Source organism: Phasianus colchicus, chromosome 10 (genome assembly GCF_987193195.1).
Source record: "Phasianus colchicus chromosome 10, bPhaCol1.hap1.1, whole genome shotgun sequence".
Lineage (NCBI taxonomy): Eukaryota > Metazoa > Chordata > Aves > Galliformes > Phasianidae > Phasianus > Phasianus colchicus.
The window spans coordinates 15,854,357-15,870,180 of NC_143445.1; the positions used below are offsets into that span (position 1 = coordinate 15,854,357).

The 15,824-nt window shown below is 43.6% G+C and overlaps 1 protein-coding gene across 6 annotated transcripts in view; it reads left to right on the plus strand.

The window, feature by feature from the left end:
- LRCH3 (leucine rich repeats and calponin homology domain containing 3) overlaps positions 1-15,824 on the plus strand; it is a 52,409-nt gene that overhangs the window by 2,923 nt on the left and 33,662 nt on the right. For all 6 annotated transcript variants that reach the window (XM_090147450.1, XM_090147453.1, XM_090147452.1 and 3 more), the window contains exons 2-3: positions 14,521-14,665; positions 15,594-15,720. In XM_090147450.1, coding sequence (XP_090003576.1) covers positions 14,521-14,665; positions 15,594-15,720 — 272 coding nt within the window. The remainder of the gene's footprint in view (positions 1-14,520; positions 14,666-15,593; positions 15,721-15,824) is intronic.

Genomic DNA, 15,824 nt, shown 5'->3' on the forward strand with positions numbered 1-15,824 from the left:
CCCCATGCATTTGGAACCACTGCTGAGGGCAGGCAGTGGAGTTAATACTGAGTTCCTGGCTGTTTTGTACTCTAGCTGGAGTTTATGATCACATAAGAGGTAAGGATTAGAAGTGGCATAAAATCACGCTGGAGGTGGTCTGTGTGTGGGAGGGTGAGCAGGAGGGCAGCTCCTGGTGTGTGTGATGCAGCAGTCTGTGGGATGGCTCGTGCCCGTGGTGGTGCTGATGGTAAGCTGGGCACTGAGAGAGGGCAGGCAGCTGTTCCTCGTGCTCATCCCTTACAGCTCGGGGGTTTAGGAAATGACTCAAGATTACAAATCTCACCGATGATGAATAATGTGTAAAGTTTGTTAGCAAGGCAGGGATGTGTGTCTCTTTGGTTCAAGCTCCGTCATTTAACAGCCGTTATCCATCCCCATTTTATCTGGATTGAATTATGACCCATTTGTTCATTCCACTCTCGTTTTCAACCATGGAATAGGAAAAGAAATGGCTGTAAACCATCCGAGTTAAATTTGAAAGGAAACGGAGTTGCATTTTGCCAGTTGTAATGCAGACTCTGATGTCATTGTTTGACAGCCTTCCCAGTGGCCTGAGGCGTATATTGAGCAGAGGAATGATTTGTCAGACCCACCATGACAGCTGTAATTACCTAAACCACTTGCTGTCTCCATTTCTTAAGGAGAAAATGGGGATATGTGGATTTATGTGATATAAAAAATGGCGTGGCAATGGACTAGTAAGGTAATTATGTGCTGAGCACTATGTCTTGCTTCTGGAAGATGCTACTAGTGAAAAAGGGCTTTGAGAAGGAAGAGAAAAATTGCCTACTGCTGCCTGTTGAATGACTTTGCCATTAAGGTATCTGTGGTTCCCTTTATAGCAGCTCTTCACGGAAAGAGTAGAAGCTGAATGTGCTCTCAGTAAAATTTCTGTATGCTCAGTGCTTGCATGCATTTATTTAGAAAGATTACAGTGACCATATGAGCATTCTGCACTAAGAGGTCTCGTTCCTGCCAGAAGTTCAATTGCAATTACTTGATGAACATAGAGCAGGTTGAGAAGTGCATTGTGGCTCATACAGCAGTTATTTCCCAAACATTCATTCTGAAAAGCCACAACAGCAAAGAATGAACCATGCTAAAATTTAATAATTGAAGAAAACTCTTCTGGGTTGCTGTGTCTTGACTGAAATTCATTATGGTTTTTGGGGTGGCTTGGAGAGGAGCGAGGCGTCCCTCTGCTCAAGTAATGGGATGTCAGACTGGAGGGCTCACAGTGCAGGCACTCCAATGATCTCTGTAGTTTCAGTATTAAGCACAAAAGCTTAATGTTTCATTAGTAGTTCAGAGCTGTTCTCAGATACACAGACTTGCCTCCACCCTTACCAGAACCCACGTGGAAATGCGCTGTGCAGCCGTTCCAGTAGATGTCTGGAGAGGAGGAGGGACGGTGTTGCTTTCCCCAGACTGGGTGACTTAGTGAGCAGTGTCTCTTTAGTTGTAGGCAGCTGCATTTTTTGGTTTTACCTCCTAACTGTGTCCTTTATAATCTGACCATTGCTCCCACTTGGTTTCTTTCCTGTTAACACTTCTGTTACTGGGTGGTTTGGATCATGCATGTGTCCCATGCATAAATACCAGCAGTTCCTCGGCTAATGGAGTTAAACCAGAGCATGGTGCTTTGATAAATTCAGGTCTTGCTTTTTTTGTTACTTTCTAAATGTGGAGAGAAGCTGACTGCTTGTTGAGTGCTTTGTGTTGGGTTCTGATGGAGGCTGAGGCTTGCAGTGCTGCTCACAGCTTCTTGGTGCTCGGGTGGTCTTTTTGCTTTGTGTTTTACAGAAGCTGGGAAAGTGGAGTCTGAGCTTGTAGTTTCTAAGCCTTGTTGCAATCAAAGTAATACATGACATTTGGAACACTCTTATTTTAATGAGTTGATTTAGAAAAATAAAAATAAAGAAATCCCACAGTCCAACTTTTGCTGCCAGTAAACCCTTCTAAGCGGTGCTCAGAATTACATACACTTCTAGTTACTTCTCCATAGTCTTCCACTTCCCCACCTCAATCTTAATCAGATCTTTTTTTTAATAAGCACTAATCTGCATGCACAGTCTTAATTATTTTTGAGTACTGTAGCTGTGTAAGAAGTGGAGAGGGGCTGAGAGGCTCTGTGTGAAAAACTTCCTCTCTTCTAGGAGGAAGTTCTTCGCACCCAGAGGGTGGTGAGGCACTGGAACAGGTTGCCCAAGGAGGCTGTGGATGCCCCATCCCTGCAGGCATTCAAGGCCAGGCTGGATGTGGCTCTGGGCAGCCTGGTCTGCTGGTTGGTAGCCCATATGTAGCAGGGGGGTTGAAACTAGGTGATCATTGTGGTCCTTTTCAACCCAGGCCATTCTATGAGAGGTGGATGTATCGAGTCCTGCCATCACATAAAGGACAGGTAAGAGTTCAGCTGCTGTGCAGTTGGGCAGGCCCTGGGGCTGCTTGCTGCACTGCTATCAGCAGGCAGGGCGGAAAGGCTATATGAGGCATAATTAGTTTCTCAAGTATAAGAACCAGCAGTAAAGAATTAGTTACAACAGACAGCACAAATTATATGGCACGTGTTCAAAATAACATCGCACAGTAGCTAAGGAAAAGGCTCTAACTCAACTCAAGGGCACTTCTCTCTTTCCTGATGAATGGTGTGGTTTCCAGTGGTGTCCAGGCAGGCTGCAGAACAGCAGCGGTGCACTCAGCTGAAGCCCTGGGCTGACCTCCCCCTCTGCATCACACGGCTCAAACCCTGTGCTGTAAACCTCTTACTGACAGAGTGCAGGAGGCTCTTTGGAGTGCTGGTAATGCCACTGATTTGAAACTCAGAGCATGCAGTCACAGCACTCTCCTTGTGTAGGTGAAGCACTCCAGCATGAGGATACACCCAGCAAATCCCTCTTGCAGTGCAGCCCAGGTGTTGTCCCTTGGAACATAGCAAAGCCTGCTCTTTGTGGAGGCCTGTAGGATTAAATGAGCATCTATTGTTTTTCCCACCGCTCAACAAACGGTGTGAATTTTACTCTCTTTATTCTGGGTATTCATGAAACTCAGCTGTGAATATAGGGATGTGTTGCTGTCGCCTTGGGCTCTGGTTGGTGCTCCCTGCTGCTGAAAAGGTTTCAAACACTGCTGTTCCATGTGATCTCTGTAGCTGGGGCAGGCTGGGCTTCCTCCTTGTGTGCCATTGTCTCTTCTATCCCCTTTTCATGTTTTTCGTGCCCAGCTTCTGCCTCAGAGCCTCTTTTTTCTTTCCTTTTTAACCTATCTCAAATGGCTCACACGTTGCCATCAACATTCTTCTTATCCAGGCTGTTTCTGTGGTAAAGATGAGTAATCTATTTCTTAACATTTAGTAGAAAATTCCTTTTATATCCAATGAGACCATTAATTTTAGGGTGCTGATGAGACAAGTAGTAATTTAAACCTGCTTAATTCATTATTACTATTATTTATGGCCTTGTAATTTACCTCTCTGTTCAGTCACGCAGCCCAAGGCTTCTATTGGCCGCTGGGTTGGTGTCATACATGCTGTTCTGCAGGAGTAAAAGAGTCATTGAGCACAATAATGGCAGTACAATTATGTGCTTGTCACTGCATTGACTCCTAGCTCAGCTATGGAATAAATGTTTTTGTAGAGGGCAATAACTGAATGTGGTTATGGGCCATAAAATATCTGCTACTCGCCTTTACTCTTCTGCCTTGCCAAGGGGGGGTGGTTTTTTGCTTAGTAGGGTAGGAAAAAAAGAAAAGATGTTTGGAAGCCATCACTGCTAAAGCAGCAGGCTGATTGTTTGAGCTATAAATGCGTTGCAGAATAGGCAGGCATTGTATATTTTATGACTCTGCTGTTGTGCAATCCTGTCACATCATTTAGTGATGCCTGTGTCAGAAGATTGTTATAATTGCCATTAAAAGTTATGCGGTATGAAGAAAAGCCCAAAAGCTTTCCCAGACTCCACTGGTGGTTACTGCCTGCTTGTTCTGTGGATGCTGGAGGATGTTTTTCATGGAGAATGCTTTATTCCACTCTTTCACACAAGCTTCGGTCTGTCCTATAGTTACTGCTCTCCTTGAAAATACTATTTTATTCTTTTCCCTGCTATTGAATAATTAGTGTGTAGATAGCCCTTGGGTGAGGTAAGGTGCATTGGAAGTGGTACTTCTTTTTCCACGTGCTTCTAGTGCACGTTATTTGGATGTGAATTATGTGACAGATGTAATCCTTCAAGCATCTGCCATCTTTGTTTTTACAAATATGTGCTTAAATTAAAAGTTCATCTTTTAATTTGTTCAGAACGACGTGGAGCTGCTGGAGTGGGTCCAAGGGAGGCCATGGGGATGCTCAGAGGGCAGGAGCACCTCTCCTATGGGAACAGGCTGAGAGAGCTGGGGGTGCTCAGGCTGGGGAAGGGAATGCTGCAGGAGGACCTCACTGAGGTTTTGGTACTTGAACGGCCCAACAGGAGAGGTGGGGAGGGACTCTTCAGCAGGGAGTGTAGTGGTAGGGCAAGGGGTAACATCTTTAAAGCATGAGAGAGGAGATTTAGGTTAGGTGATAGGAAGAAATTCTTTACTCATAGAGCAGTGAGGTGCTGGCACTGCTGCCCAGAGCTGTGGGTGCCCCATCTCTGGAAGCACCAAGGCCTGTTGGATGGCCCTGGGCAGCCTCAGATGGTGGGACAGCCAGCCAAGGGTGGGGAGTAGGGCTGGGTGGGCTTTGAGGTTTCATCCAAACCATTCTGTGGTTCTGGGATTGTATTTCTCAATTTGACTGCATCCTTTCAATGTGATGCAGTTCTTTTCAAGCTTTGACCACACTGAATGTGCAGTAGATGGAAATACAGGGACTTTTCAGAAGCACTCATTGCAAGCTGTTCATGCAGGTTCTGGTATAAATTAAATGAGGCATTGTCTCCTCAGTCATGGGGGTGGGATTTCCTTTTCTGATGAGTGACCACAACACATGTCTCTGGAGCTTTCTCAGTAGCAGTAAACCAGCATCTGATACCTGACAACTGCTCAGGACCTCGGGGATTACAAGAGCAAATAAACACAAAAGGCTGACTGGAATCATGAGAGCTGCTCTTTGCTGTTACAGGGCACTGATGCGACGCAGTGCATGAAGCAGAGGCTCTGTAGCTTGGCCCAGCCAACGACTACTGCACACATGGAGAAGCAGTTTATACTTTTGTGTTTCTCAAGTAGAGGCAGTTTGGTCTATGTTGTGATCATATTGGAAGAAAATGTATTGCTATGTCAAATAGATGATGCTTTTTATTTTTAGCTGTTACATTTCAGCACTGGTTTTGACCGTAATCACAGAGTGGCCCTTCTGTCACCATGTCTCCCATTTCTTTGCACCTTGCTTTTCCTGCACCATTTGTGCAGTGCACCCTGTGCTGTGCTGGTGTCAGAGGTGTGCATGGAGCTGTGCAGCTGAACTTCACAGACAGCCATGTTGTTTTAAAGTGAGAGAACACAGTTTGTGCCCCGTGACCAGAGAGGAAGAGTAGAAATGGTAAGCCATCTGTCTTATGTGTGGGACTTTGGGTTTTGTTTCATTTCCAATTCGATGGTGCACGAGCATTAATTTGTTTGAAAGTGTTTTATATGCCACTGTGTTTTCTTTTCTGTGCAGCTTGATTTGAAACAGCATGACTAAATGATGTAATCTCCTAAAATCACATGTTGTGCAGGGATAAGCAGCACACAGGAGGAACTGGGCATGCTAACAGTTTTAAAGCTGAAAACACCCTTCTTCATAAGCAGAGAATGAGAGACCTCAGTTCCTAGAGCAGTCAGCCTGTCTCTGACATGCAGTGTCATCAGAGATGAGAAGATGAATGGAGTTCAAAATGCAAATGGCATCATGTGTTTCTGTGCTCCCTGTTTCTCTTATGTGGTATTTCTTCTTTGGCTGTCACTGCAGTTTCGTAGGGATGGAGAACTTATTGTTTGTGAGGAACAGCAGATGTTATCAGGTGATACACACTGTGCACTAAAATGGTGTTCTTTCACAATGAATTTTATGGTGGTGCCCTTTACAAGTTTCTCTCGCAGCCTGGTGAGTTTGTTTTACTTCTGTTAGAAGCACAGGCAGTAGAAACACAGAAATGCAGTCTTGTGATACTTTGTGACCTAATAGTCGAGCACCAAGAGATGAGTATTATTTTCAGGACAGGACAAGTACTGCTGTTGCAGGGCCACCATCACTTAACACCTCAGCACAATTTGTGTATAAACTTCACGTTCCCCTGCTTGACTCACATTTTCCTACCCATGCAGCTTTCTTGTTGCTGATCACTTCCACATTTATACTGAAGCTAAATTAATCACTTAATGTGCTGTTTTTATCGTGTATTTTCACAGAATCACAGAATCGTCAATTTTCTTAAATTAAAAAACCAAATTGTATGGTGTGGCCAATTAGTGAAAATGTGTAACCCCTCCCCAGTGATTCATTGGCATTCTCCTTGCTATGCATATGGACTGTGTGTCTTACACTCTAGCAACGGGTCTAGCTCTATTTTCAAAGCTTTTATGTGCTGTTTGCCTTAAAATTCCTTTATTTTGGGGTTGATTTGTTTAGTTGGGTATTCCTTTTGGACCCAAAGATGCTGTAAGTGGGTTGGGGGTGGGGAAAGATGAGTTACATGTTTCACGCCTCCCCTGGCTGCTGTTGGGTTTCTTACATATGTGAACTAATGCTTTCTTCTTTTTTCCTCACATCTCTGTGCATAGGCTATAAAAGTCACAGTGTTAGAGTCTTCCTTACGAAATGCAGCAGTGGAGCTCTCTGGAAGTGGAACTCTTATTGCTGTGCACTGTGCTCAGGCTTTACCAAGAGTTTTCAACAGGAAGCTTTCATTCTCTTCCTCCTGCTTCAGTACTGAGCTGCTGTAAGTGCAGCTGTCACACATACAGAGCTGCCTGCAGCCTTTCAGAGAGAGGCACCCCTTCCATGTGGACCAGCCAAAAACAGCAGTGACTGCTGCAGCTTGAGAGTAATTTGCATGGCTGACTCATAGGAAAGAAGTGGGCTGTTAAGCTGGGATTGGTTGGGGTTTCGTTTTGAAAAACTTATTTTCAGTTGTATTCAGACTGCTTGGTCATCTTTGCTGCGAGAGATTCATGAGGTTTAATTTTTTGGGGAAAAGTCATGCACAAGTTGATTCAGAATATTCATGTGAGATGGTAACGTTCATTTTGATTGCCTTGCTGCTTTTTTTCAGCATGTTTGGCCTTTCAGATAGTGGTGTATGAAATGGTGACCACCAATTCTGTGATCCTTGATCTTTACTAATGCCTCTGTGATGTGTTTTCAACTGAAGGTGACTTTTATGGCTTCCAGATTCAAAATGTATTTTATATTATGAACACATGTTTTGACAATCGCTGTCATTTATCCCCCCATTTGGCTGCTCTCTCTGATACAGGATACTTTCCATACGTATCCTATACCCTTGTTTAATTTCTCGACTCGGAGATGGCTCGTATCATGCAGATGACTTGGTAAGTCTCCAGCTCCTTTTCAGGAATTCTGGCTGTAATTGTCCTATTGAACATTGCAGCACTGCTTGTGTAAAGCGTAACAGGCTTTTTTTGTTAGGAATGATGTCAGCATGAGAGATGGCCTCAAGGAGTCATTAAAAGAACACAGGACTTTTGACTGCTAGGGCTTTATTGACTTTCCTCCTCAATGAAATACCATCCTGCTGAAGGCAGATCAGTGTCTGCAGTGGTAGAAGGCGTGTTTGGTGATCTTACTGCATAGTGTGATGGAGCTGCAGCTAAATACCATAAATATGGAGGCACTCTATAAAGAGCTTTGCAGAAATGCATAACAGCAGGCATAACGTTTTATAGAAGTGCTTGGCTTTCTCTGAAAATAATTGGCCTTTTTATGGGAAATTACTCTCTTGTTTTTTAAGACCTGTGAGTTTGCAGTTCAGGTTTGAGCTGGATTGTTTCTAATTTTCCACAGAAGGCATAAATGCATTTGTAGCTAAAACTCCTTTCGTTGTGCACTATCCACCTATTGTTGTCTTTGATATATCATTCAATTTACATTGTCTGCAGGGGGGAGGGGGAGGAATGAGGTAAGGTAGTGTATTCCTACAATTCCTACAACCAATCAGTTGAAATATAAGGGGAACATGCAGAGTGATCTGAGATGCACTGTTGTGCTGCAGCTGGCTGCAGGACCACCAAAACGCCTTAGGGCTGGGCTGAGCCAGCACTGCATAGCAGGGCCTGATGCCCTCCTGTCAGCGGGGCCATTACTTCTTTTATATCATCTGCATTATGCTTTATATTAATCTGTGGGTTTGTTTTATCCACGTGCTTTGCCCCCTTGCCCCTGTCTCTGAATAACTGAGTGTTGTCAGTGGATTTTATACAACAGACTCTAGATACCATGCAGTTACCACAGTCAAATCATGAACTGCGGGAGCTAATATTTATCATATGTTGGTTGTGTCTTTCTTTTACCTGGAAAAGCTGTACGTGCAGTATAGTTTCTTGGCAGGAATCTTTTCTGTTTTAAATAACAGCTTGTGTGTGCAGTGCCATATGTACAGACTGCATGGAATAAATGGAAAAGGGAGAGAAGTGAAACAGAAGGAGATGATGATGTGCATGAAGACCTAGAAGCCCTCTGCGTGTTTACTGACAGGTCTCTGGACCATGAAAAAATGTGTTTCTTTAGACTTATAAAGGTAAGGAAATGAAAAGTTACTATATAGAAGGCAAAACCTTTTCTCTGGTAAGAAGCTGAAGTCTTCCCATTGCAGGGCTATCTTAGCCACCTGTTCTGGAGGTTCTGTGCTCTACTGGAGTATGCTCCAAATACAGCTTACTGAGATACAAGGACAGTGGCAATTAAAAACAAATAAACAAACGGATCTCTTAAAGAAAATACAGGGAGGAAATAGAGAAGGAAAACTGCATTTCATGCTGTGTGTGCTGGGTTGAGGGCCTGAATCTGCAAATCTGAAGCATGTAGTGTCTCTAAGTAGTGTGGTATTGCAGCAAAGCGTTTACAGCTTAGTCTCCTTTTTTAGTGAAGATGTTTTACTCCTCATGGTTGCCTAATGAAAGAAAATAGCATGTGTAAGTAATGAGAACGTTAATCTGATCCCAAGTCATGTCTACTTAGATAATTTCTATTAAACACTTCTTTTTCCCAAAGTCACCTTCTTTGTTCCACCTTCCAAGCTTTGTCACAAAGGCAGGGCTCCTGCTTGCTTGGCAGCACGCAGATAAGAGCTGCTGACCTCATGGTTCTGCTGGAGATGCAGAGTTCAGATAGATCCTCCCGAGTCAGCTTCAGGCAACATTTACGAGAACAGTTTAAGCAGCATAAAAATAGTCTGTACTAACTTGACTGTTTTCTTGCATGGTGTGGATTGGGAAATGCTCATGCAAGCATTGCAGAATCAGTAGCTTACAGCAAAAGGGAGGAACATAGTGAGGAATGTCCAAAAGAAGTGATAGTTTAACACCAGTATAAGTGGATCCCAGAGCGAGCATTTCCAAGGCTTTCAGATATCATTTTGTACTGTTCTGGTTAGAATAGCACGAAAGGTTGGCCACACAGGTGGCTTTTCTTTCTTTCTTTTAGATAAAGTCAATGGGGAGTAGGTTTGAGTCAAGCCAAATGAGCTTCCTTTGATCCAGGTTTATCAGTGAGGGAGTGTGTGCTGCCTTACCAGATTGTAGGCATAGTCCAAAGGCTGCTTTTCCTGCAGATAAATACTGTGTGTGTATATATATATTTATATATAAGCTTTATGCAAAAAGAAGAATCTGCATTGCAGCTAGCTAGCAATGACAGAACTTCCCCAATTTAACAGGATTTGGTGACCTGGATACCCTGGTTCATTTCCTCAGTGTTAGATATCTTGCAATACTGCATTGCTACTTTCACTTATATTTGTTTGTTTGACTTGATATTTTAGGGTTGTGTAAAACAGAAGCATGACTGTTCTGTTGGCTGGGTGCCTGAATTAGTGAGGAAATTGAGTGAAGTTACTGGAAGATAGAAGATCACAAGGGAGTGAAGGGTAAAACTGTGTTGTAAGCGGAGTGTATGTAAAAGCTTTATAAACGTCCATCTGCACAGGAAGGGGTTAGAATTAATCCTTATTTTCAAGCATGGATATACGGTTCCATTTTGCCCACACCATCAGTGCTGTAGCAGCACGTACAGCACAGTTTGTGTTCTGCCTGTGCTCTGTCCTGTCTTCTGACCGGTCATAAGGCCCAGCTGCTGGCTCATCTGACTTCCTTCAGTGCGGTTCTCATCTAAAGTCTCCAGATTCTTCTCCCTACTCATCTGAGAAGCAGTGACATCTCATTCCTGAAGTTTTTGATTTGCTCCACCACGTGCCTTCCTTAAAATACTATGCAGTGTCAACAAGTATGTATAGTAAGGAGAAACTTTGGGAATGGATCCCCGGACACTGCCCTGTCCTGGTTACTCTGAAGCAAACTCAAGCTTGTTAGTAACTCTTGTAGTGAAGAAGCAGAAAAGTGCAGATCTGAGGTTACCATAAGCCAGCTGGTCTGATCCTGGGGCTGCCACCAGTCATGGTCTCTCTCTCTCCCCTGCACATGCAGCCATGCAGTCTGATCATCTCCCTGGTATTGATGTGTTAGAGCTTACACAGCAGCACCATGAATCAGATCGTGCCTCAGAAGGGCTGAGTCTATTTGTGGCTTTGGTTTTTTCACAGGATTTGCTCACAGTAATGAGATCCAACTGGCTGTGTGGTTGTACCATCAGCAGCGCTGGCACGGCGGAGGGGATGATAACGCATGGCCAATGAGGAATGCTTCCCTTCTGTCACACGGCTGGGTTAGATTGGCTGACTGCAAAGCCACAGTGTGCGTTGAAGCAGAAATAAATAAGGCCTGACATCAGTTTGGTTTGTCTAGGCTACTGATTGGCCTGCTGCAGAGTCGCAGCTAGAGGGGAAGCAGCCGTAGTGTGTTGATATTGGGAAGTCTCAGTTCCCTGCAGGGGTTAGAGCCTCTCACTTGTGTCTGTTTGCCAGTAATCACACATAGATGACTGCGTTCTGGTGGTGTTCTGCAGTTTCCAGCATTTATTTTATGTTGGAAATTGATGCTAGAAGTTGGGGACTGTATTTCATCACAGGACTAGAAAAAATAACGAGGGTGAGAGTACTCTTTGTTGTGCCTGGATAGAGGGCTATTGCATTGACAACGCAGATGGAGCAGCCTCATCTCAGTTCAGTAAGTGGCACCTTCTTTTGCCCTGACTTAACAGGATCACAAGAGGTATATCTTAAAATGCATAGGAAAACAGTTGGGAAGAGTTGGGGTTTGGCAGGATTAGCAGGTAGATGGTAAAGTCGTGAGATGACATTTCTGAGGTTTGCTTGAAATTACTGTGATGAAAGCGGTGGTGTTGCATCACAACAGGAAGAGGTAAAATCACCCCTGTGGCAGGAAATCCGCCGAGTGTGCAATGAAGCTCTGAGGATTCCAGTGTTTCCAATGCTTGAAAAGGAAAATATTCCCAGGCAGTGAGCGGAGAGACCACCAAGTCTCAGAACTGTGTCCGAGAGAGATTCTTATGGTGTTTTTTGGTCTCCCTGCACAAGAAAATGGTCAGTGTAATAACACCAGTAGCTCATCTTCATTCATTTTCTTTTAAGTCGTTTTATCAGTATATTTCCTTTAAGTAAGTAGGGTTTCAATTACAGCTCTTGGGTTTTCCTTTCAAGTTCCAGAGGTGGAACATCAATCCATGAAAACAGGATCAACACGCATGTATGGATTTGGCCAATAGATTGAATGACAAGCACCAAAAAGCAAAGTTAATGTTTGGATAACAGTGTGCTTTAAATGCACTTAGAAATGCAAATAATGGTTCTGGTAGTGTTGGTTCTAAATGTCATAACTGAGCTGTCAGAGGAAGTCACAAAGTCTCTCCAGATTTCTGCTTAGTGACATTATCTAAGGATGCCCATAACAAACACAGTCAATTTCCAGGGAGCAGCAGTTATAAAGGAGTTGGTCGAGTGGGCTGCTTTCCATATCTGTCAGATTACATCAACTGCTTCATTGCTTTGTTTGAAGCTGCTGGTGGGAACAGCTTTCTTGTTATTGCTGGGAGACCGCGAAGTTTGTGTATGTAAAGAAACACATCCCTGCTGATGGGGATCCCAGGTTGTGAACGTTGCTCTTGAACAGCCGTCCTTTGTCCTCCTCGGGTGGTTGATTCCACCTTTTTTCTGGCTGTCAGTCCCAGTTGTTGGTTGGCCGCTGTAATTATTTATATTAAAATATATTTTCTCTGCAGGCTAATAAATCTTGCATTCTTCTAATATAAAAGGAAAACCATGAGAGTACTTCTAAGTTAAAACACATGCTTCGTAGTGTTAGGGAAAAGAAGAATGTTCTTGCTCTCCAGCAGAAGCCATCTCAGCTGGGCTCACATTGGACAGCAGCCCCCAGCCCCACTGCATCCATCACTGCTGCCACACACCTGCAGCTGGGCTCAGCACAGGGCCCACCATCCCCAGCTGCTGCTATGGCACAGTCGTCTTCCTCGTCTCTCACTAAGAGCTTCGTTCCAAAGAATGCTTTCCCTTTGCCAAAATTCCTCATGATCTTGCCTTCAAGGAAACACATCCATTTTTAGCAGGCTAGGAGAGCACATTTCTATTAATGGTTGCTTTAACCCATGAAAGGTGAACACAAATGAATCACTTCTAGTTCAAGTTACAGTTATCTGTATTTCACTCATATATTTAGTCCTAGTAGAATTCAGCATTTGTGCTTTTGAGGGAGAAAAATTAGCATGCTTGCTGTCTGCATTTCGTGCTCTGTCAGGTAACGAGGGTTTGTACACATTAAACACAGATGCTTTTGATTTACCTCACTTCCACTTTCTGCTTTGGATAAGCAGTGAGTGCTGCTGTACTGCAGGTGTACAGCACTACTGGGCTGCTGGGATTCTTTACCACTTCTCTCCTGCTTTTGTTAGAGCTGTTCCTTTCACTCACGTATTTTTAGGAAGAAAGTGAGAAAGAGAACAGAATGGAGTGACTTCATGCAGTGACTGCTCTTCCCTACCTCGAGTCTGGTCCCATTGCTTGCTGCTTTCTGCAGTGGGAGCCATTGACCAAAAGACAAACGTCCCCATTTCTCAGGAGGCTGGCCTGGAGAGCTGTGCTCTTATTGGAGGTTTGGGGTTGGGAGCAAACCTCTTTTCTCCACATTTGAGCTCATGAAAACGTGGTTTCTCAGTGTGAGATGGTGTTGTCGTGAGTGTGGTGCGAGTAAAAATGCTGCAGTTATCAGCCAAACATGTAATAGGTCAGACCCAATTTGAGTGAATGTGACTGCATTGCCACCTCAAAACTCAGCTCTGATTTCATCTGCGCTGTAAATTGAGGGGAGGCTGGCAGGGATCAGTCATTGCTGCTGATGGCTTTGATGTCTTACTTTGCAGTATTTCTCTAGAAATACTGAATCATGGTCAGTGTCCAGCACTCGCATGCTGTGGGAGTCCAGACAACAGACCAGCATGTAAACACTCGGTCTCAAACATTCTTTGGTATGAAAAGTGAAAGAAAAAGCAACAGAGGTTTATTGTGTGTGTGGTTAAACCTTTTCCAAATCAGTCCAGTGCTTTTCTTTGTGCCTCCTCTGCCAGAAAACTACCACATTTGGTGGTAATTTTGATTAAAGTTTGTCTCCTGCCCAGCAGGAAATGTTGGATCACGAAGAAATAGCAAGACTTGTGCTCTCAGTGAGCATTTCTCTGCAGCCTGGAAAGGCTGGGGATTGAAATCCTTGCATTGCATGGTTGGATGGCAGGGTTCAGGTGGGATCTGTGCAAAGCAGGGAATGCCTTCTCCATGGTACAGACAGTGTGTAGGTGCATGGAAATGTGCACTATGCACACAGCTCTGTGTATTTTAGACTAGAGAAGCTGAGATTTCCATGCAACGGAGCATCTAACAGGAGGCTGGGAGGAACGTATTTGTGGTCTTTGGTTGAAACCTCATTTTGTTTCAGTTTGTTTTTAAAAAAAAGAAAAATTTTTTTTCATTACAGCAGCACTCACTCTATACCAGTGATTGAAAAAAAAAATATCTGTAAATCTATAATGTAAGGATGATCCTGGAAGATCTGAAGCTGGGCTCTCGGCGTTCTAAACTTGCTCCCTTAAGCTTCAGGCAGTTCGGGATGTGAAAGCATGGCTATGAAAGGAATGTTGCATCTGCCTCTCTCTCATTGTCCCTATCAGATTTGGAAATATGTTGATTTATTTCCCTTGTGAAATGAGAATCACTTCATAATCTTGAAAATTTTGCAGGCAGGATGGCAGAATGGAATCCTGTCCAGTGCTTGCTACGATGTAATAGAGAATATGCAGATAATACTTGCCCTCAGGAAGTTGAAGACAGCTTCTCAGACAGGGTCTTTTTTCTTCCCCTTCAGATTTGTCACGGAACAGACTGTCGGAGCTTCCAGCAGAAGCATGTCACTTCGTCTCCCTCGAGAGCCTTAATTTGTACCAGAACTGCATTCGATACATCCCAGAGGCTGTTTTGAACTTACAGTCTTTAACGTTTCTAAATATCAGGTAATGATTGCCTTAAAAGTTTTGCTTCAGCGTCAGTAGTCTAGGTTTTTAAATTTGGGTTCTTCCATGAATAATAGATACAGTGTGTCATCATCTCATTCTTATATTGTATGTATTTGAAACAAAGCAGTGTGAACCAGTCTCACCCACTCGGATGGGTTAGGGAACACAGCATTAAGCAGCAGCTTGTAGAAGTGAAGTATGAGTAAGAAAGCTAATTCCAATGTAAGGTACTCACAGAAAGTTCCAGTAGTTTTCAGTTAGTATGCCTGTGTTTCCCATGAAAGAGGATATTGTTGGACGGTCTGTGAAATTCAGATCTGGGCACCTGAGTGCTGATGGAATATAATAGCTCTTTGCCGTGTTTTGTTTTGAAAGAGAATCGTTTTCCCTTTATAATCCATTCTTATCCTGCGTGATTCTCATCTGAGGTCACAGTCTTGTCATATGACCTCCTGTTTGCTTTAATAGTAGTCTGTTGTGAAAGGTACAGATTGGATTTTGGAGCAGCCAAATTCATCGTACCGAGATCCTCGATCCACATGACTTACTGAATATTTCAAGTGTATTTCTAATTGAGTATCTAGTGGCATTTTGTATGAGCTCACCTGCAGCACTGCCTCTTTGCTGGCTTTTGGGTGGTGAGTTTTCAGCAGCGCCCAAAAGGTCCCAGAAGTGTCATGTTCCCCAACACCGAGTTCAAAAGCATCAAGACATGCTTGGTACTGGATATTCAGAGCGTGCTCAGACACAGCTAGATAAAGCAGTGCTGCTTCAAGGAACTGTGAAGGCTTTGTGGAATTAGTTTTACAGTGATTATACAGAAACTGAGTTGATAAACAAAACAGCATCTGCTTTTTGTGTGTCAAGATGAGAGGTGACTTCTCATGGCCCTTCTGATGATCTGATTTTCTTTCTGTCCGAAAAGTCGAAACCAGCTTTCAACGTTGCCAGTACACCTCTGTAGTCTACCACTAAAGGTTCTGATAGCGAGTAACAATAAGCTGGTTTCAATACCTGAAGAAATTGGACAGCTCAGACAGCTGACAGAGCTCGTGAGTATACAGTTATTTTTTAACTATCACCGCTTAATCTTTAATTTAAGGGATTTAATTAAGTTAATTAAATCAATTTAATTTGATGTGTGTAAGAGGTCCAG